The following is a 22,938-nucleotide window of genomic DNA, read 5'->3' as shown; positions in this document are numbered from 1 at the left end:
AAGAACTATAAACTAGCCTGGCTGTGAGAAGAGAGAAAAAATACAACATACACTGTTTTATAAGAGGCTTCCCAGGTGGCCAATACAGGAGACACGGGTTCGATCCCTGGGTCTGGAAGACCCCGTGGAGCAGGACATGGCTACCCACTCCAGTATTCTTGCCTGGAGAATCCCACGGACAGAGGAGCCTGGTGGGCTGCAGCCTACGGGATTGCACAGAGTCAGACACGACTGACTGACTAACTCTCAGTTTTGTGTAAGATAAAGATAAAACCTTAAAAAAGAGTTGATTTTTGAACAACAATCTACATAAAGTGGGAGAGTTAGGCAGCCCACCCTCTAGAGGAGGAGAGTTACAGACGAGGAAGGAGCAAATGCAAATATTCAGAAATAGAGAGGAGCTTGGAACGTTTGAGGGACAGCAAGCCGACCGGTGTGACTGGAGCAGAGAGCAGTGGAGACTGGGAGGAAATGAGGTCTGAGCACCGGGAGCCGGGCCGTGCGGGACCTCATTCCATGCAGAAGTGACGTCCTCCGTGAGCCCGAGCACTCCGCTCCCAGGAGCCCTGCCCTGTTCCTGCCGCCCTTCTCACACCATCCATTGCTGACCCTCAGTCAGCAGTACAGCCTCTGAGTCACTCACAAGTGACGTCTGCACATCACTCCTTCCTTGGCCTCTTTTTCCTCAGTTGGAAAACAGTGTCTCAGACAACCAGGCTACTCATAATTTTCTTCCTGGCTTTATCATTTTATGAACCTAGAACTCTGGTGTCTAAATAGACTAGCTACTGGCCACATGTGGTTAGTTAAATTTAAATCAATTAACATTTAAAAATTCAGTCCTCCAGTCACACGTCCATCCGCGTGGCTCTGCAGCCACACGGGGCTGCTGCCGCGGTGCTGGGCAGCGCAGACGAGGCATCGCTGCCAGCAGTCGGCACAGCGTGCTCTCCGTGATATAAAACAAGAAAAAGGTGTAGCAGTTTGTGGGTTTATTTTTTATATTTAATCTACAGAATGTTTTTAGCCTCAAAGTATGAGGAAGAAGAAAATCTCAAGGGAACATCCAGCCCTTCTCTGATTTAAAATATCATTACACCATCACATAATAAACTAGTAGATACTAAGTTCAATGGAGACAGTATCTATTTTTTTAACCACAGTATTGCCAGCACTTAATATACAGTAAGTCTTTAATAACTATATGTCCAGTTATTAATAAGTATTTTCCATTCTTGTATTTGTTTCTGGATGTTACATGCTGATCTTTTCATTTCTTTCTCTGGCTCCCATTCTATATTATTTACTGGTTTTGTTATTACAGATGTGAGCAGCCACTTTTTAATGTATATTCAATATTCCCCCCTATCATTCTCCTTTTTCAAAAACTGTCCTGCAGTTTTCCATACTAACTCTACTAATCTTCACGGGATGATGCAGGATATCCTGTCTGTGGCCTGATGCTAACTCAGGATATCTCTGTACTCCCGTGGAGTCCTACTCGTTAATGTTCACCCAGTGCCTGAAGAGAACTCCTGCCCCAGCCGAGCCACCCTTTAATACTCAAGACCCAGCAAATCCCACTCCTCAAAGCCACCCTGAGCAAGAGACCCTGCCCTGTGCCACAGCTAAGACTCCCCAGCAGTCCCTGTCTGTCAGGTCTGTGGAAAAGCTGGAAACTGTTGGTCACCTCTGAACACCCACTTTCACCTCAACGAATCGAGTCCCTCCAGCGAAGATTTTCATATTCCACCAAGGAGTGTATGTTGGCCTCTTAAAACCACCCAACTGAACATCTCACCCACAGCAAGTGCTAAACCGTTTCTTGAACAGGAGATGAAAATTCTGGCTGAGGGGCAAAAAAAAAAAAAGGAAGCTCAGCGCTTTGGGGGTGGTGGTGGGGTGGGGGAGATCTCCTTTTACTAGATTGGAGACCATGAGGACCAGGTCACTGAATGAATGGAATTGCAGTAGAGTGGGGAATTTCAGAAGCAAAGCAAAATGTCCATGTAAAATCTGAAAAAACAAGGCATTTCACAGAAGAGGAGAGATATTTCCTTACCTCGGACATGGCTTTAAGAATTCACAACAGCTCTTCTGCCCTCCTCCGGCTCCTCTCTGAGCAGTGTTCAGAGAAGACACAGCTGCAGAGGGAGGAAGAAAACGTGAAACGCCAGGCCTGCCCTCAGCCCTCAGCCCGGAGAATCCCCTTCCTTCTCGCTGCCCTTCTCCCCGCCACAGAAGTGCATAAGGTGTCACGCAATTGGTCGTTGCTATCTAAATTAATAGTTCTCTCACCTACATGCTTTAAGTATAGTTGATTTATACTGTTATATTAGTTTCAAGTGTTCAACACAGTGATTCAATATCTTTACAGATGATTCTCCACTTAAGGGCTTCCCAGGTGGTGCCGGTGGTAAAGAACCCGCCTAACAATTCAGGAGACATAGGAGACACTTTGATCCCTGGGTCGGGAAGATCCCTGGAGAAGGAAATGGCAACCCACTGCAGTATTCTTGCCTGGAGAATCCCATGGACAGAGCCTAGCGGGCAAAAGTCCATGGGGTCGAAAAGAGTCGGACAAGGCTGATTAAGCACGCTCATACGCCATTTAAATCTCCCACGTGCTTTAGATCTCAATATGCAACATCACGTCTCTGTGCGTAAGACAGCTCCTCGTTTATAAGCAGGAACAGTATTTACTGTTCAGAGTGACTGCCAAGTAAGGGGTGTGTCCCCCTTCACACGTAAGGGTGAATTTAATTTCATCAGTGAAATTACCCAACGCTTCGTGGTAATTAAGCAGTTGAGCCCAACTGGGATCCAGCTCTGCCTCGTTAGTCTCTTCACTAGAGGATGACATTGAAAAGAAATGTGTCCCCACTCTTTCTACAAAGATGAGATTAAAAAGCTACAAAGTGAATGCCTCAGAGAAGGCATCTTTACACAGGGTAGCCCGCACAGGGGTCGTGTGGTCTGGAGGACCCTGGACCAAAGAGGACTTCCTGCTTCTCTGCTAAGCTAAGGCGCTTCAGCCGTGTCCGACTCTGTGTGACCCTATAGACGGCAGCCCACCAGGCTCCTCCGTCCCTGGGATTCTCCAGGCAAGAACACTGGAGTGGGTTGCCACTTCCTTCTCCAATGCATGCATGCATTTTAAGTCGCTTCAGCCGTGTCCGACTCTCTGTGACCCCATAGACGGCAGCCCACCAGGCTCCTCCGTCCACAGGATTCTCCAGGCAAGAATACTGGAGTGGGGTGCCATTCCCTTCTCCTGCTTCTCTGGTCCTGGCTTATTATAAAACACACCGGAAAACCATTCGCTCAACTTTTCTAAGAAATTTCCTCGCGGGGGTGGGGAGGCTGCGCAGGTGCAGGGGTATGCAGCAACAGTCACCGCAACTCCCCAAGTTACGAGTTCCTGCCCACGGAACTCGCCTGCGTGGGCGAGTAAAGCGGCGGCGGAAGGGCCTTCGGTGCCGGCGGGGGTCAAGGCCAGCGCTCAGGGCTCTGCCGCCGGGCCGGGCCGTCTCCTCCCCAGCTCTCCCCTTCCCTCCGTGAACTCCGTCTCCCCCTCTCCGTCTCGCGTGTCTCCCCGCTACACAGAGCCCCCCGACACACACAGACGCCCCACCGCCGCTCGTGCTGGGCTCCCCGGGCGGAGCCTGCGGGCGCACGGGCAAGAGGCTGCCACCCGCGTCCTCAAACTCTCTTCACACACGGCCGCGCGCACTCCCACGCGCAAGGTCGCGCACACAGTGGCGCTGTCACGCGCTGTCACACACGGCCAGATAGGCTCACACGCGGTCACGCACACCCTGACCCCGGCTCCCACCGTCCCGGACGCCCTCACCTGTCCGCCCGCCGGCAGGCCGGCCTGCCCACGCGCCGCGCGGGACGCCTCACGTCTCCTCGCTCGGCGGCCGAGCGGCCCGCGGCCGGGGCGGGGACTCGATCTCGCCGCCAGCGGCGGCCTCACAAAGGGGCCGCGGCGCCCGGGCGGGCAGCCGGCGCCGGCCGCGGGGGCCGCCGGGAGTTGGAGTCCGGCGATGGCCACGGGTGCCGCCGGGACCTGGAGTCCGGCGCCGGGCTCGGGCCGGCGCGGAGCATGCCGGGACTGCCGGCCCCGGGCGCCGCGGCCGCCGGCGGCTTCTGGCCTCGTCCCTCGCGTTGTCTCTGCCGCGCTCCCGCAGCCCCGGCCTTCCGACCCAGACGCGGCCCGGCCCAGCCCTCTCAGGCCGGCGGACCCATCGCCCGGCCGCCGCGTCCGCCCAGCCTGGATGGCCGGCGCGCACTGCGGGGCGCACGCGCAGTGGCCCGTCCGTGCGGGCGCCGCTGGTGGGGCTCCGGGCCGGCGCTGGGGAGACGCAGACGGCGGGGCTGCGTGTGCGGGCCACGGGGAGAGCTGGGGCTCGGGGCTTTCCCTGTTTCGTTTCTGTCCTCCCGGTCAGTCCATTTGCCACTTACTGAGGGCCTCCCGTGTGCCAGGCAGGGCTTCGCACGTGGCTCAGTGGTAAAGAATCCGCCTGCCAATGCGGGAGACCTGGGTTCCATCCCTGGGTCCGAAGATCACCTGGAGGAGGACGCGGCAACCCACTCCAGCGTTGTTCCCTGGAGAAGCCCATGGACAGAGGAGCCTGGCGGGCTGCAGTCCATGGGGTCGCAGAGAGGCAGACAGGACTGAGCGGCTAAGCGCAGCAGTGTGCCAAGCACTGTTGCAGGCGCTGGGGACGCAACTAGGAACGAAGCTCCCCATCCGCGGAGCTGAGGTTCCAGTGTGGGAGAAAGTTAATAGGAAAAAAAAAGATACTGATAGATACTGGAAATCGATATGTTATGAAGAAGAGCCGAGCCCAAGGCCATTCTTTCAGCACTTCGTCTTTTTTTATACCCTCTTGTTCCTATTCAGTGTGTGTCTGAAAATATTTAATAAACTCCTAGCTCTGGTCCTCACATTCATGCCTCACCTTTTCTGAAATTGCGTTATAGGATGTGGAGCTTCCGAGTAACTTCTCATCAAAGTAACCAATGACAAAAACCGGGAAATTTTTATATGGAGATGTAAAAAATGCAAATGTTATTATTTACAAAGATATTGAAACACTGTATATAGTAACAACATGCTGAATATAAACAACATGGTTAAAAGTAGAGAAATAAATACATTTGTTTGAAATTATACAACTTATAAAACTAATTGTGTGATACTGAAGCAACCTGTATTTCTGGGGTTTTGTTTTTGTTAAAGGGGGAATTTATCTGTTACAACTACATTAAGATTGCACTATTGGAAAACTGTTCCTATATATAAAAAAGTAAAAGGAACACAATCCACAAAAACTAGTTGGTTTTGCGTTTTAGTGTTGAAATTCTGACTGGTACCTAACCTCTGGCTTTCTGAAACAGTGCCAACATGCAAGTTAAGACATATCAGTAAATGTGCAGGTTTTTGCAGCCTTTTCCACATTTCACAGATGTATGAAGAAACTGGGCATCTTTACCCTGAAGAGGGCTGATAACATTTTTTCATTTTCAACCGTTACCTTTTAAGCTTCTGTTGGCAACACCCTCTACAAAGCTTGCATCAAAATTTACTGTGACCTGCATAAAAAACAAATTTATCATTTTCAAATCAATAATCAGCAAACAGATGTCTGCCTAGCATATTAAATTTAATGGAGTAATCTAAGTACATAATCTTGAGTATTACAGAATCCGAGACAGAAGGACCCATTTACTTTGCTCTCATTGTCACAGTGAAGATATATTTATTTTTTCATGGATTAGTACTGGAGCAAATTTAAGTCTGTACTCTATTTTGAGTTAAATTTTATAACAAGTGTGAGGTTGAAGTTCTTTTGTTGCTGTGGATGTCCAATGGCGCCAGCATTATTTGTTGAAAATGCTCTTCTTCCTCCAATAAATTGCTTTTGCACCTGAACACAATTTTAAAATGGGCAAAGGATACGGACAGACATCTCTGCAAAGAATATAAACAGAAAGCCCAAAAGCACTTGAAAAGATGCTGAAATCATCAGTCCTTAGGGAAATGTAAATCAAAACCAAAATGACTTGCCATTTCACACCCACAAAAATGGCTAGAATCAAAAAGTCAGACAACGACGTGTTGGTGAGGATGTGGAGACACCGAGCTCTCATACATCGCCAGTGGGAATTTAAAATGAAGTAGCTGCCTTGGAGAAACATTGCAGACATTTCTTAAAAAGCTCGAGTTACTACATGACCCAGCAATTGCAGTCATAGGTGTACACCTAAGAAAAATGAAAACATAATCCATGCAAAAACTACCACACAAATGGTTCATAACAGCATTATGGATGATGGCCAGAGTGGAAACAACCCAAACGCCCATATTATTCAGTCATCAACTGTAGTAGTGACGTACTGATACCAAGCTACGAGGATGAACCTTGAAAACATTACACTATGTGAAAGAAGCCAGTCACAAAAGACTACATGTTGTATGAGCCCATCTGATATGAAATATCCAGAATAGGCCAACATTTCAGAGTGTAAATCAGTGGTTGTCTGGGCTGAGGGGAGGAAATGAATGAGCACTAACAGATACAGGCTTTCTTCTTGTGATGAGAATGTTTCAAGTTTAGATCGTGCTGATAGTTACACAGCCCTGTGAATACGCTGAAATACCTCCAAAGAAGAGCTTCCCTGGTGGCTCAGATGCTAAAGAACCTGTCTGTCATGTGGGAGACTCGGGTTCGATCCCTGGGTCAGGAAGATCCCCTGGAGAAGGAAATGGTGACCCACTCCAGTCTTCTTGCCTGGAGAATCCCAAGGAGAGAGACTGGTGGGCTACAGTCCACGGGGTCACAAGAGTCAGACATGACTAAGCAACTGACACGTTAACCACTGAAGAACCAAAGGCAGCGGACCCTGAGTTGGGGGGGAATTCCATCGGCTCCTGCAGTGCATCTGTTCTTGCATCCTCCTGTGCTCCTCCCCTTCCAGAACTAGAGCTCAGGGAGTGAAGCGCGCCCTGCACATTGAAGGGGCACCAAAACCAAAACCAAACCGGAAACCGAAACACATGACACATCGATGGAATAGTTTTAAGAATAAAGATCAACGTAAAAAGTTCATCGTGAACAAAAACATCAAAATCTTAGAGACAAGATCTGGCTACTTTATTTACCCAAGAAGTGAGTGAGCACAGCAAGACTGAATTTCACGCCTCGAGAACCTACAGTCCAGAAGACAGTTGCGAATTCGAAGCATCTGATTAGCGGTGACCACTCTAAAGTGACTATTTGTGTTTTTGTAGCTGGTGATCTGTGAGGAGATAAATTTGAGACTGCAGAGATGTCCTGTTCATTATCAATCTTCAGCAACAGCTTTAGAATCAGCACTTCTGCTGGAATCAATCACTTCCACGATGGCTGAAAGGTATTTGTAACTCTGCCATTCCTTCTACATTTACTAGTTGACATTCTGTAAGTTCTCTCTCTTCTCGTTCAGTCATCATTTATTTCAGCATGAATATATGAAATATGTTGATTTATACTGTTACTCTAATTATACTGACGCTCAAAGTGTCCCAGTTATGCTCACAAAAGCCCTCCTCAAACTGAATCCTGGAGAATACGCTTCAAAGAGCTTTGACAAACATCCGCATCCATGTGATCACCACCTCAATCAAGGTATGCGACTTCCATCATCCCCCAAATTCCCCTTCCATTCCTTTTCCAACTTTCCCTGAACCTGTGGACCAGAGCAACCACTGATCTTTCTGTCCCTACAGTTTTGCACATTCTAGAATTTCCCTTTAAATAGAGAGATGCACAGCTTAACTTAAGAACCTCAGGAGACCCCCGTGCACACTTCTGCAGCTCTTTCTCCGAGCACCTCCCTCCCATCCCCTCCTTGCTCTTCCACCCTCAGCTCAGCAAATTCCGGGTCCTTGAGTTTCCCCAGCTCTGTTCTTTGTCTCACTTTAGGGGACCTGGTGCGCTCGGCTTGCGTCCCTCCTTCCTGTATTGTCTGCAATGTGCCTCCAGAGAGAAAGCCCCTGCTGCTGTAGGAAGTCATTTATTCTCCCCTCTCTCCGGGACCAGAGTCTCACACTACCAGCTGTCCGATATCTGAAAAGACTCGTTTCCTACATCTTATCTAGTTTTCTATTTGCATATAAAGTGGGATGGCAAGTTTTGCACTGTTACACCACTGCACTTGTGGGCAGGGAATCCTTGTAATATTTTTCTAGCATCTCCCTACTTTGGGGCATAAGAAGATATTTCATTCTCATTTTGTACTTTCCCTGCCGTCATCCTGGAATCAGACATCATCCCAATAAGCTTTGGTTCCTTTTTACTAGAAAATGGTATTTAGAGACCAAGTTCTGCTTATTGCTACTGCGGCATCATTGCTTCCACGCTCCCTCACCAAATAGAGAAGTAGAAAATCATACAAACACACACTTAAAAAAAAAAAGAGTAAGACTAATTAATTCAAATGAACTTTTATTTTAGAAGTTTTTATTTACAGAAAAACTGCAAAGATAGTACAGAAGGTTCCCACATACTCTGCACCCAGTTTTGGTTAATTTTTTTTAACAATTAATGAACCAACACTGATGCATTATTATTAAAGCGCACACTTTATCTTTCCCACTTTTTCTCTAACGTCCTTTGGTTTTTCCAGGATCTCACTCAGGACACATTATTTGTAGTAGTTGCGTCTCATTAGGCTCCTTTTAGTTGGGATGGTTTCCCAGACTTTCCTTGTTTACAATGACCGTCACTCCACTTTCGTGAAGTTCAAGTCAGATATTTTGTCGAATGTCCAAGGATTGTCATTTGTCCGCCATTCTCTCATTAAAATGAGGCTATGTGTTTTGGGGAAGAAGATCATAAAGGTCAAGTGCCATTTCCACCACATCTTATCAAGAGTACCTGATCTTAGCATGCCATCACCATGATCTCAGTGAGTTAACAATGACCTCAGTGAGCTGTACAGACATATTTTTAATCATGAGTTCACACCAACTCAGCATCATGGGGTGGTTCCTTAGCTTCTATTATCCTTTATTTGTATCTCTCTTTTCCCACAGTAAAACACCGGCCACCAACAAATCAATGCATTTATTCAGTTGCTCAATTCTAAAGATTCCGATGCTGGTAACGATTGAGAGGAAGAGAAGGGGACGACAGAGGATGAGATGGTTGGATGGCATCACCGACTCAGTGGACATGAGTTTGAGTAAACTCTGGGAGTTGGTGATGGACAGGGAGGCCTGGTGTGCTGTGGTCCATGGGGTCGCAAAGAGTCAGACATGACTTGGCAACTGAGCAGCAACAAAGATGCACATAAAATAATTTCCAAATCACGATACCAAAGATATTATGAAAAACAATCTACTAAGTTGAGTTCAAAGACTGCATTTTTTGGCTTTTGGTTTTTACTTATTAGGAATGTTAGCTCCTTATCTGAGATTCATAAAGTTGTAAAAATTTTGTCATTTGTGTTTCACCTTTGCTTACGGTGTATTTTGCTTTACATAAGTGCTTTAGTTTTAGGTTCTCAAGTGCAGCAGTCTTTTATTACATCTGGATTTTTAAGTCAGAAGGTCTTTCCACACATCCAGGTCATAATGGAATTCACCTCTGTACATGTCTGCTATTTGTATGGTTTAAATTAGAACTCGAGCCAATTTGGAGTTTATTCTTTTGCATTATGTGAAGTATTAATATAATTTTATTTTTTCCCAACTAACTATCCAGTTATTCCACAAGCTTTTTTATTAAAAAATCCATTTTTATCCCAATGATTTGCCACATTTATATACAGTAGATTTCCCTCTGCACTTGATATTTCTGGACCATCTAGTCTCTCCCACCTAACAATTCATGAGCCGATACCACGCAGTAGTTACAATTACAGACCCTTTTTAGAATGTTTAACATCTGGTCATGTTAGCATGCATTACAGCTTTCCTTTCTCAGAATACTCTCAGCCATTTTTGCAAGTTTACTTTTTTACTTTGGGCTTTAGTATCAACTTGTCTATTTCCAATGGAGAAACAGTACTGGTATTTTTATTGGGTTTAAATTACATTTTGAAATTAACTTAGAGAAAAGCATTCTTCAGACGTGCAACAACGTGAATATGCACAGATCTCAGAAAAAACGTTTCAAGAAGGCAGATGCAAGAGGACGTGTTCTAAGACAACTCAAGAGGCAAGGGCGCCGGACTGGGTCTGGCTCACGGACAAGTGTGTCACCCTGGACAGAAATGCTTTCCTCATTCACAGGCCAGGTTTAACAGGGTCTGATCAGCATCCAGAACACTGGACTTCCCACCATATCGGAACACGCTGTCTCGGGATGGGCAAAGTTCAGGGCTTCTCATGCTTTCACAAACCAAAGTTGAACTACCTGTAGCTAGAGGTCTAAGCCGAGAAATATCATCTCATAACAGAACTCTTTGACATCTCCTTCAAAACCTTTTTGCTGATTCTGTACTTTCCTTCATAATCTGCAAGTATTTCAGCATTTTTTTTGACATAATGTTTTAAAATTGTTTAGTCCCTAAGTCGTGTCGGACTCTCTGTGACCACATGGAGTATAGCCCACCAAGTTTCTCCATCCATGGGATTCTCCAGGCAAGAATACTTGAGCGGGTTGCCATTTCCTTGTCCAGGGGATCTCCTCGACACAGGGATCGAATACGCGTCTCCTGTCCGGCAGGCCCATCCCTTACCACTGACCCACCTGGCCAGTACTCTGGCCACCTGATGTGAAGAGCCGATTCATGGAAAAGGCCCGGATGCTGGGAAAGCTTGAGGACAGGACAGGCGACGACAGAGGATGAGATGGTTGGATGGCATCACTGGATGGACAGGATTTGAGCAAAGTCCGGGAGATCGTGAAGGACAGGGAAGCCTGGCGTGTTTGGGGTCGCAAAGAGTCGGACACGACTGAGCGACAACAACAACGCTTTAAAATTAGCTACCAAATGAACTCTCGGGCTTTTCCTCCCTCCAAGCCTTCCAATAAAGGGGCTGCTCCACGGCGACGGTGATTTAATAATGGGACTTTTTTCATATACCAATTTTACACACACAACCGTGTACGCGGCGTTTAACGGTCCCAGTCACACACTCAACGACCGGGTCAGAACCGAACACAGCTGACCCGGGTACGGGCACGCCCACACTCACCTGCATCAGGGAGACACCCACGCGAGGAGGGCGCGCCCGACGCCCAGGCACTCAGCCGGCGACCCACGAAACCCACGAGGCGCATTCGTACCCCAGACGGCTTCCCACGCATCGACTTACGCGCGCGCCCCGCCCACTCGGAGCATCGCGAGACTCAGTCTTGCTCCCTGGGGGCCAGCCTTGAGGACCAGAGACTACGTTTCCCAGAAGACACTGCGGCGCCTGTCCAACCGCGACGCAGCGTCGGCAGTGCTTTGTGCGTCTGCGCCATCTTCCGGCCCCTGAGTCCACTGGTACGGACGAGGAAGCGCACCCGGGGCTGCGGGGGGCGCGGCCGCGGGGCACCTGGGCCAGAGGAGCTGGCAGCTGAGGGGCTCCGGAGCTTACCAGGAGCCCCGGGGTCTGCGCCAGCCTGGGCGCCGCGGCCCGGCGGGTCACGGGCCTGGAAGGAACCGGGACGTCTCGTCTCGCCGTCCGTCTGCGGCTTCCCGGGCTCCGGACTACACTCCCCATCGGCCCCCGCGGCGCGCCCTGCCGTCGTGCCCTGTTGCCGTCAGAGCTCGTAGCCCGGGTCCGTGGACCCCTTAGGTGGGTGTGCCTGTTGGGGGTCCCGGGCCCCAGAAACTGCTTGCTTATGGATGTTGTGCGTTTTTCTTATACCTCCTTTTAAAAATCTGGCGTGAAGTCTTGTCTCATGAGACTCTCAGAGTTGGGAGACCCCTGAAAACTTGGAACCTCTAGTTTACAAGCAGCGACTTGGAAACATTTTAGAGGATCTTGTTCAAAATTTGTCCAACCATTGGGGCTTCCCTTGTGGCTCAGCTGGTAAAGAATCCGCCTGCAATGCGGGAGACCTGGGTTCGATCCCTGGGTTGGGACGATCCCCGGAGGAGGGAAAGGCTACCCCCTCCGGTATTCTGGCCTGGAGAATTCCATGGACTGTATAGTGGATGGGGTCCCAAAGAGCTGGACACGACTGAGCCACTTTCACTTTCATGGTACACTCATGGGAAGATGGCCGAGTAAATCACGGGCCACCCCTGTAATGAAATAGTTACAGCGAATACAAATAATGCTTTAAAGAAAGTTGTCATAAGGAAAACGTCCTTCTACATGATATTAAGGAACAGTGGGCTTCCCCGATAGCTCAGTGGTAAAGAATCCACCCGCAATGCGGGAGACATGGGTTCGATCCTGGTTGGGTAAGAGTCCCCTGGAGAAGGAAATGGCAACCCACTCCAGTATTCTTGCCTGGAGAATCCCATGGACAGAGGGGCCTGGTGGGCTACAGTCCATGGGTGGCAAGAGTCATACACTACTTAGCGACTAAACAAAATCATTATTCCGTTTACACATTAAGAATTAAGTATTTGTTACATGTTGGGCAATGTCCTAAGCTCTTTTATAAAATACTACTGTTTTACTGATGAACTCAGGAAGTGGTTACATGGCATCATTCTTAATACTTGGATGTTTTCCATTCCAGTTTTTTTTTGGGGGGGGGACGGTGTTAGCCTGTCTGTCAGTAGGTGGGTGGGTTTGACTTCTGTTGCTGAATGTTACCTTGTTGTATAAGGGATCCGGTTGCGAACGTGCTTGTCGGTTGATGTTGTCCCACATGACTTTTGATAGTTGCTTGACATCCATCATATGATTCAACCACTCGACTACCTGTGAACTGTTATGTACTAATCTTGATTCTGTTTTTCAGAAAATACTGTGCCCAAAGCTTTGCTCACTTACATCTCTGTGCAGAGGCTTATTTATGGTGGAGTACTGGGCCTGCCCCATCTAATTTGCCCACTGCAAACATCTGTTGACTCAAGGCAGGGTCTGCAAAATGGTGCCTGCCAGACCTTAGGTAGGGCTGTAGGGTTCTTTATTAATTAGAAAGTTAGGTGAAGAGCCAGGGAGACCTCCGAAGGTGTTACCGTGTGGGCACGAGAGTATTAAATGGTTTGGTTCTGGGAAGGTTTCAGTGAGCAGATCAGGCAGGCTGTGCTCCCTGGCCTGAGGAGAGCCTTCCTGTCCCAGGGACCCGATTCTCAGTCACTGGACCAGGTCTGCGCATCCGCACCGCAGGTCGCCTCAGTACCAACGTGGAGCTGGCAAAGGCTCCCTGTGCCTACGGTAGGGGGGAGAGGTGGGCACTGTCCCTGCGCACCTTCTGGGAGCTGCGAGGCAAGATCGCTCTCATATGACTGCTCTCTCCTCCCTCAGGTCTGTCATCTCCGGACTCTGCGCTTCCCCGAGAGAGAAACCGAGAGGAGGGCGCAGCAGCCCGTGAAATCCTGACAGTCATGTCCCTCGTGAGTTTTCAAATCATGTAAATATTTGTTTTCCTTATCCTGAAGTTTCCCACCTGGGTTCCATCCAAGAGTCTGGTTCTCAGAGGTTCCCGCCCCCTCGGCCCCGTCCACGCCGACCAGTGCCCACGTGGACTCATGCTGTATGGCATTCTGTGTCTTCTGATGGCTTGGTATTCCGCTGGGAGGCCAGAGGGAGAAGAAATCCATTTCCTTAAGTAAAATGAGAGCATCCCGTACAAGAGCTGAGATTTGGTGAAGTGGAGGTGAAAACTGAAGCGAGATCACACACAGAATCAGGGGAGCTGGTGCTGGTTGGGCTCGAGGTCAGTGTGGGGCCACCGTCTCCTGTACTGACAGTTGGGTGTGTAACTGAAGCTCGTCTGGGCATCCGTGAGAGGAAATGCCGCATTAAGGTCCAGTTTGAGGCTGAACAGAGCGTTTGAATCTTGCTCATTCTCCACCGGCTTCTTCAGCTTAAGAGCAAGCACAGTGCCGAGCTGGGGATGTTGGACAATCGGGTAGATGGATGCGTTGTTCCCAGTCTGGAGAGTCAGTTCGGAAAGAGCCTAAAGACCTCGGAGACCGCTGCATCCAGAATAAAAGAATGGTTGAATCAGTTATTTCACTTGATAGTAAATTATGCAGCTAATAAAAGTAATCATCATTCAAAATTTTTCCCATAAGGAAAAATTTGTTTGACACGTTTTCATATAATGAGCCTATGTCTTCAAGCAGTTCTTGACAAATGAAAATTCTATTTTCTAAGATAAAACACCTGGCTTCCCAGGTGGCTCAGTGGTCAAGAATCCACCTGCCAATGCAGGAAACGCGGGTTCCATCCCTGGGTCAGGAAGATTCCCCTGGAGGAGGAAATGGCAAACCATGCCAGAATTCTCGCCTGAAAAAGTCCATGGAGAGAGGAGCCTGGGGGGCTACAGTCCGTGGGGTCACAAAGAGTCAGACATGACTGAGCATGCACAAGATATTAAGTATTTCTTTTAATAAAATATCTTGAGGAAAGACTACCAAAAATTGCTGGGTTTTGTTGCTGTTACTCCATAGAAGTACAGGTGATAGGCCTCACGTGGAGAATTTATCATGTACGAAGCACAGGGTAGGCAGTATGCTCGATTACACCGTCCTAACCGGGAAAACTCGATTTAGCTGGATTTAATTTTCCTCCTAGACCCGAGGACACGAGCTTTGGTTTGTAGTAAAAAGGAAAGTTGAAGAATACTTGAACCTCTTTTACCTGTGCCTATCTTTTCCTGTCACTTGTCACATCAGGTGCCTCCAGCCCCAGCCTTTTTCTTCACCAGGACACCCCGGTCCTGCAGAGACCTCCTCCATCTCCTCTCATCCCATGGAAAAATGTTTCCTTGAAATATGCCTATAGCATACCTGCCTGTTGTTCCAGGGGTCAGACTTATTCAGGGATGTGGCCGTAGTCTTCTCCCAAGAAGAATGGGAACAGCTGGCACCTACTCAGAGGGATCTGTACAGAGACGTGATGTTGGAGACCTATAGCAACCTGGTCTCACTGGGTAAGGCGGTGCGGTCTGTTACTTTGGAGGTTACCCCGGGCCACATGGGTTCCTTGTCAACGTCAAGGGTCTTTGAGTGGTTAAAGGGCAGCTGCTTGGCCTGAAGCTGCATCTGCCCCAACCCTCACGTGACTCTCTTATTCCCTTGGCCCTTCTTGCCTCTCCTGCTTGGTAGCCTGGGATCTGAATTCTGAGGCCCCACAGCACAACCGGGTGGCATGTTTGTTTCTCGCGTCCAGGTCTTGCCGTTTCCAAACCTGACGTGATCTCCTTCCTGGAGCAAGGCAGAGAGCCCTGGATGGTGGAGGAGGTGGCGACAGGAGGCCTGTGCCCAGGTGAGTGAGGCATGTGTGGGAAGAGAGAACCCGGAGTGGTTGACTGCCCAGGGGGCTTGGGGAGGCAGGACTCTGAGCTGGAGCACCCAGGCCTCAGAGCTGGGCCTCTGCTGTGTATCCCCATGCCCAGCGCCTTCTCCAGGGCTGCGCGATACACACCGTTCACAGCTGTGCTGGCTAAGGAGGAGCCACTGGCCACACGTGGCCGTGGAAGTTTCAATTCATTATAACCCTTTTTTTTGGCTGTGCCTGCAGCCTTGTGGTCTCCATGCCCTGACTAGATACTGCACCCAGGCCCTCCGCAGTAAAAGCACGGGAGCCCTGACCACTGCCCCAGGGAACTCCCCACAGTCATATCCATGTAAAAATTCAGTGCCTCAGTTGCACCTGACACAGTTCAGATGTTCAGTAGCTACTTGTGGCTAGTGGCCACTCTACGGGACAGTGCCGATACAGAATGCATAGGAATGACAGGGATATTTTCTTCGCTTAAAGAAGCATCTACTTTTTCATATACATATTTTTTTCTTTCAATGTCTAAAACGTGGATTACATGAATGGATTTCCTAATACCAAACTCTGAATACTGAATCTCATGCCTGTTGGCCATCTGTATGTGTTCTTTGGAGAAATGTCTATTCAAGCCCTTTGCCCATTTTAAGATCAGGTGATTTTTGTTTAGTTCTCTGTCTTGCCTGAATTTTAACCCTTTACCAGACACGTGATTTGCAGATGTTCTGTCCCACTCTATAGGTTGCCTTTTCACCCTGTTGACTTTTTCCTCTGACGCACAGAAGCTTTTGGGTTTGATGTAGCCCCGCTTGTCCCGTTTTACTTTTGGCGCCTGCGCTTTTGGCCCCACGTCCAGAGAATCACTGTCAGATGCAGTGTCATGAAGCTCTTCCTTGTTCTCTTCTAGGAGCTTCATATCTTAGGGTTAGGTCTTTAATCCAATTTGAGTTATTTTATTTAATGTAAGGTTGCGGTCCTTCTTTTGCATGTGGATATGCAATTTCCTCAGGCCCATTTGTTGAAGAGCCTGTCTTTTCCTCACTGTGTGGTCTTGGCACCCGTGTTGGAGATCATTTGACCATATGTATGAGAGTTTATTTCTGCTGTCCCTATTGTGTTCCACTGGAAGAATGTTTTCCTTTATGGCAGTTCCACAGTTTTGATTAGTGTAGCTCTTTCAACATGTTCTGAAATCGGAAGTGAGAGGCCTCCAAGTTTGTTCTTCCTTTTCAAGATTGTTTTGGCCATTTGGGATCCTTTAAGGTTCCCTATGAGGAAACCAACCCCAACAAAACCTGCTAAGACTATCCATGGGATTTTTAGACATCACCTATTGGTTGTCAAAAACAGCATTTACTAACGCTAAATAATTAACTTAAAAAGTCTGTACTAGATTTTGTCAGGAAAATGTAAAAATAATACAGAGGACCTCACTATTATTATTGCTATTTTGCAACTTTACAAGGAGAAGAGAAGCTAAAAGTTAGAAAATCAGTACTATCTTTGTAAAGTTATTTCACAGTATATGATTAGAGATGGCTTAACTTAGCTGAGTGCAAAAGGGCTCCTGGAATCAACACTGTCCTCCGACTGCCGTCAGTCAACAAAGCTACACTGTGTCAGATATCTTGACAGAATATGCGGCAGTTTGGAGAGAGGCCTGCTCTTAATAGCATGTCCTTAGAGACAGCTGTTCTGCTTTTGTTTTTTTCCACATTGCCCAAAACACCAATAATGTGTGATCACTTTAATTCCTAAAACCAGACTTCCACTTAGCATAGTTGCATGATCCTAAACTCCTTTTCTCTGCCCGCCAGGCCAGCTTTAATATTCCACGGCCCACTGCAATCTTTTGGTTGCCCTTCTTTATGCGATACAGCCAGATGTTGCTGACCACTGAGCAGATGGACCACAGATGCATAGGTGGTCATTACAATGGCAGTGTTTAGAATCTGCCTTCCCACAGCAGTTAGACCACAGTAGAGAGACCCATAAAGAGAGCTTTCCCCTCGAACAACAAACATGGTGTCTGATCTTTTCACATAGTCTTATAATTACAGCTTCATGTGTACGCGCACACTGTGGCTGTGGTGCAAATTTCTGAGGTGACAGCAGCGTCATTCCCACAAAACTGATACCTTACAGACTTTTCATCTGTATTGTCAAAGTAACTTTTTCCAGTAGTTTTTGCTTAATAATTTCACACAAAAATGAATAGTGGTCTCTGATATGCTACCATAAGAAGTAGACATGCCCCTATAAAGTGCTCTTTGGCCTTCTCATTTACTTTATGAACACATTCAAAAGCACCCATTTACTTTCCCCATAGTTCCCTGCATGAAGCAGCAACCACTTCTTTATTAGCCAAATGGGACTGATTTCTATGATTGCAGTAAAACAGGCCACTGCAGTAGAAATCATGTACCAGATACATGAATCAAGTTCAGCAACACCATTCAGCCCTTCCTTGCAGTTTGAATAACCAGCAAAGAATATGCTCTGGACGAGGCCACCTCCATTCAATTTGGGCGTCATCTTCCAAGCAAGGAGCAAGGCCCTCCTTTTTCCCAGGTCACTTTTAGGCAACAGGAAAGTCCAGGAGAGACTGGTCCAGCTGACATTAGCTCTAGCCGTGGTGTTCAGCTAAACGTCAGACAGAAAGCGCCACGGCAGAAGACCACAGCTGTGTCTTCCACTGGACGTGTGGAAACAGCCCTGCTGTACCCGCCACACCCCCATGTCAAGCAGATGCACCATCTCATTCCTCTGGCCAGAGAAGTATCTAGTCAATCCTCTTTATCGTTTTTAAAAATCCACTTTATTGAGGTACAATTTATAGTAAATTAAATGCCTGCATTTTAAGCATATTTTAATGACTATAGATAAAGGTATACACTTACATGACCACTACCACAGACAAGGTAAATTTTCATCACCCTGAAAAGTTCCCTTGTGCTCCTTCCCACAATCGTTCATACCCTCTGGTGACAAGCAACAAATGATTTGCTTTCTGTTACTCTTATATTTGTCTGTTCTAGGGTTTTGCAGAAACATTCACTTTTTAAAGCCATGGTTCAGCAGTGATTCTGCTCCACGTTAACACTTTAGAAGTATTCTTAATGATTTCTCTGATTACCTCATTCACCTCAATTTATGGTCTTTTCTCTTTCTCTATTCCATTTGTCCATTTTCTAATTTCTTAATCACATTCAGGAGCATAGAGATATTATCTTGAGTCTCAAGTTTCCAGTGTTGACTACAGAAGTTCCTTTTTCTGGAAAAGGAAAAAACAAACACACACTTGTTTTGTTCTTTTTCAGTACTGAGGTCCAGGTGTGACACTAAGGTATCCTCTCCAAAGCAGCACAGTTACAAAGTACAGTCACCCCCGTGGGAGATAATGGAACGCCTTACCAGTTACGGTCTTGAGTGCTCAAGTTTCCAAGATGACTGGGAATGCAGAAGTCATTCAGACAGGGAAGAGGGAAATCCAGATGGACATCTGAGTCAAATGATAATCGAGAATGAAGAAATAACCACTTTCAACGAGCCAGCACCCCTCACTTTTTATCAGAAAATTCATACCAGAGAAAAACCCTATGGATATAATGAATGTACAAAAGACTTCTGGCAAGAGAACTTCCTTATTAATCATCAAGGGATTCAGACTAATGAGAAACCTTATAAATGCAAGGAATGTGGGAAGGCCTTTAAATACGGTTCACGACTAATTCAACATGAGAATATTCATTCTGGCAAGAAACCATATGAATGTAAGGAATGTGGAAAGGCCTTCAATTCTGGTTCAAATTTCATACAACATCAGCGAGTTCATACTGGTGAGAAACCTTATGAATGTAAGGATTGTGCAAAGGCCTTTAGTCGAAGCTCACAGCTGATTGAACATCAACGAATTCATACTGGTGAGAAACCCTATCAATGTAAGGAGTGCGGCAAGGCGTTCAATCGGATCTCACATCTTAAAGTGCATTATAGAATTCATACTGGTGAAAAACCCTATGCATGCAAGGAATGTGGGAAAACCTTTAGTCACCGTTCTCAGCTGATTCAACATCAGACTGTTCACACCGGCAAGAAACTCTATGAATGTAAAGAATGTGGGAAGGCCTTTAATCAAGGCTCAACTCTTATTCGACATCAGAGAATTCATACCGGTGAGAAACCCTATGAATGTAAGGCATGTGGGAAGGCCTTTAGGGTGAGCTCACAACTTAAGCAACATCAGAGAATTCACACAGGAGAGAAACCCTACCAATGTAAGGTATGTGGTAGGGCTTTCAAACGGGTCTCCCATCTTACTGTACATTACAGAATTCATACAGGTGAGAAGCCATATGAATGTAGGGAATGCGGGAAAGCCTTCAGCCACTGCTCACAACTGATTCAACATCAGGTAATTCATACTGAGGAAAAGCCCTATGAATATAAAGAACGTGGGAGGACTTTAAATCATGATTCAGCTACCGTTCCGCATCAGAGAATGCATAATATAGAAACACAAGTGAATTTAATAAATGTAGAAAAGCCTTCCATCAGCACTTACCCCTTATTAATCATCAGAAAATTTATGTTAGCAAGCAGTCATATGAATGGAAATACTGGGAAGAGTCCATTAGCTTAGGCTAATCACAACTTACTCTTTATATCCTGAAGAAAGACTTGAAGGATGTCATGCAAGTGAGAACTCCTTTATTCAGAGCTTTCTTTTATCCTGAGTAATAAAATTCATACTGAAGAAAAATTATATGGGTGCAACTTTTTTAGCCCATGATTGTCAAAGACGGAAAGGTTGGAGAAAATTTTGTCTCTGACACATTCCAAAGTTACATGTTCTCACCCCAGTGTAATACTTTTAACAATAGCCAAAAGTGAGTTTTCTTGGAAATTCAAAAACAAAACACGCCAAATTACTCCTGGGTTAATAAGAAAGTAAATCATGCCGTTACCACTGATGGTAATGAAAACAGGAGGAGGGTTTTCCATGCCAAGAAATGTGGGATGTGGCTGAAGCTACTCAGGAATTTTTATGCCTTTAAGTGCATGTAAACATGAAAACCTGAAAGACAGTACTCAAATATATTCAATGTACTACTTAAGAAGCCAGAAAAGAGAATAGCACACACCCCGATGATAGACAAACAGGAAACAAAGGCAGAAAATGATGCAATAGAAAGGAGCTATCCTATTTTCTCTCCTAAGGCTTCCTAGGTGGCTCAGTGGGAAAGAATCCACCTGCCAATGCAGGAGTTGCAGGAGACTCAGGTTCCATCCCTGAGTTGGGAAGATCCCCTGGAAGAAGAAATAGCAACTGGCTCCAGTATTGTTGTCGGGATAATCCCAGGGACAGAGGAGCCTGATGTGCTAACAGTCCATAGGGTCACAAAGAGTCGGACACGACTGAGCCAACTAAGCACACATCCTACAATAATCTCATTTTTTATTTCTCTCTGATCCAAGGGAAATTAAGTTTAGAAGACTGTTTCTTAATTTTTGGGTTGTTTGTTTGGATTATCTTTTATAACTTGTCACAGACAGAACAGGTTGGTTGCCTACCTAGCAGCCATACCCAATTCCCATTCTATTGGCAGCATCTGTCTTGTCTTAGACTCTGAAGATGTCAGATGCCAATTTTCAGCCTCCTTTGCAGCTCAAGATGGCCCATCCGTTCCAGTGTATGGCCAGTACATTCTAGGGATCTACAGGGTCTTCAGGGAAAGATCTTCCTCATTCAGAAGAGACAGATATATTAGGAAGACTCCCTCTTCTTTCATTTCTTGCTTTTAAACATTTTTCTCTAAGAACCTGATGCCTGGAGCTGCTGCAGTCATGTTGGAACCAAGAGCAGAAACCTCAAAGAAGCTGACCCAGAACCCTAACAACACGGAGTTACAGGGCCAATTTGGAACTGTCTCTTTGATGCTTTTGTTATATAAGAAAAAGAAATATTTATTGCTTAATTTCATTTTAGTCAAATATTTTGTAAACTTGCAGCTGAAAGCATTCTAAATCATCAACTTCAAATTTTACTTTATTATGATTGGTAAAGGTGGCCTGCAAGTATCTACTTTTTTGAATTAGACATTTTTCTTTGTGGCTAAGTACTGGACTGATTTTTGTATATGTTCCATTATACTGAAAAATAATACATATTCTTTTTTAGATTTGTATCTAAATTTTGTATTTAGATTCTATTTAAGCCCGTAGATGATAATGATAAAAGTTCTCCACATTCTAATATAATTTGGTATAGATTAGATTTTTCTGGATTAGAATTTTCTAAAATGGAAGTTTTTAGCCAGTCTTGAATTTCCAGAGATTTTTTACTTTTTAATTGTTTGACCTATAAAGACATATAACTTAATTCCTATTTATGAATCATACTTTTATCATTATCCTACTCTGCCAAGTATAGGGATCAACAAACCAAATCTAGCCTGCTGCCTGTTTTATACATCGTTTTATTGGAACACAGACATGCTCATTTATTTATATACTATCTACAACCGTGATAGGGGTTGCCACAAGATCTATGGCCACAATAGCTTTTTATTTCCTGTCTGGCCCTCTAGATAAGTTTGCTAACCTTGGCCTAGTATAATCCTTTTGGTATTTTGTTTCCATTCTGTGTAATACTACTAATAATAACTTATCCTTGTTTACCTGGTATTTTTTTTGCCCATCTGTTTATTTTCAACCCCTGTCATTTTAGTTATTAAAAAAAGCTGATTTTTAAAACAGCTCAAAATTACAGATTTCTTTTTCTATAAGGAAATTCATATTTTTTAGTGTGGTCACCACCATATTCCTTTCATTTTGCTCAGTGTGTACTATTTATGGTTTCTTGGTCTTTTCCTTTCCTTATTTCTCTTGCAATTATATTGGAACTTCCCACTGTGCTTAGCATAGTAATTGTTTCCCCGTCCTTAACCATTATTGGGCAGAATGAGAGCACTTTACACTTCCTAACCCAGCACTAGTTTTCTTTGCTACTTTCCTCCAAGAAGAGACCATTCTTCCTTTGTCTTTCCCTTCCTTCACAGCCTGTTCTTTAACATTTCCCCCATTGCACTAATGTAATGAAAACCCACAGTCCAAAGCTTTTAGTTTTACTTTTATTTGATGCTTATATTACTTAATACCAGAGCCATTCATGATTTCCATTTAAACTTACAGTATTCAAAGTGACATTCCTTGCTGGCCACTGTTGTTTTCTTTTTTAATTACTGTTTCCTCCTGCTATGAGGTAACGGTTTTATTTCAGATGCAATTTGGTTAGACTATTTTACTGAATGTTGTATTTATCTCAATAAATGTTATAGAGCTGGTATTCTCTGAATCCTTCTATGTCCTGCACAAATTGTATTTTTGTTTGGTGAAATGTTCTTACAGTTTTTTTTCTCAGTAATCCAGAGATGTCACTTAATTCTGGCTTCTGATCTTCTAGAAGGGGAACCCAAATTCTAGCCTGTTTTACTTAGCTTATGGGGATGTATTTATTTCCTGTTACTGCTGTAACAAATGAT

The 22,938-nt window shown here is 45.8% G+C and overlaps 2 protein-coding genes across 10 annotated transcripts in view; one reads left to right on the top strand and one right to left on the bottom strand.

Moving 5' to 3' along the window:
* Window positions 1–22,938, bottom strand: part of LOC145514421 (uncharacterized) — a 259,999-nt gene that overhangs the window by 163,554 nt on the left and 73,507 nt on the right. The window contains 1 exon segment of the mRNA XM_081512171.1: window positions 10,964–10,970. Within this exon segment, the coding sequence (XP_081368297.1) occupies window positions 10,964–10,970 (7 nt within the window).
* On the top strand, window positions 11,443–22,742 carry ZNF582 (zinc finger protein 582). Of its 9 annotated transcripts, XM_081512259.1 has the most exons (7): window positions 11,478–11,782; window positions 13,229–13,324; window positions 13,415–13,503; window positions 14,921–15,047; window positions 15,287–15,382; window positions 18,715–19,676; window positions 21,215–22,742. In XM_081512259.1, the coding sequence occupies exons 3-7, from the start codon at window positions 13,495–13,497 to the stop codon at window positions 21,419–21,421; spliced, it is 1,401 nt and encodes a 466-aa protein (XP_081368385.1). In that variant the 5' UTR covers window positions 11,478–11,782; window positions 13,229–13,324; window positions 13,415–13,494; the 3' UTR covers window positions 21,422–22,742. The 9 variants fall into 9 exon arrangements, with proteins under 9 accessions (XP_081368381.1, XP_081368384.1, XP_081368385.1 ...); XM_081512260.1 differs by lacking the exon at window positions 13,229–13,324; XM_081512261.1 differs by lacking the exon at window positions 13,229–13,324 and having other exon boundaries at window positions 13,415–13,520.

Source organism: Giraffa tippelskirchi, chromosome 7, assembly GCF_054371585.1.
Source record: "Giraffa tippelskirchi isolate mGirTip1 chromosome 7, T2T-mGirTip1v1.2.pri, whole genome shotgun sequence".
Classification (NCBI taxonomy): domain Eukaryota; kingdom Metazoa; phylum Chordata; class Mammalia; order Artiodactyla; family Giraffidae; genus Giraffa; species Giraffa tippelskirchi.
Note: the sequence above shows the minus strand (reverse complement) of the source record. Positions and strands in the feature narration are given on the sequence as shown.

Excerpts from the sequence above, each read along its gene's own strand:
- ZNF582 (XM_081512255.1), top strand. Across the intron at positions 15,048-15,286 it reads TAGCAACCTGGTCTCACTGG|GTCTTGCCGTTTCCAAACCT; the intron begins GTAAGGCGGTGC and ends TCTCGCGTCCAG. Across the intron at positions 15,383-18,714 it reads GACAGGAGGCCTGTGCCCAG|TACTGAGGTCCAGGTGTGAC; the intron begins GTGAGTGAGGCA and ends GTTCTTTTTCAG.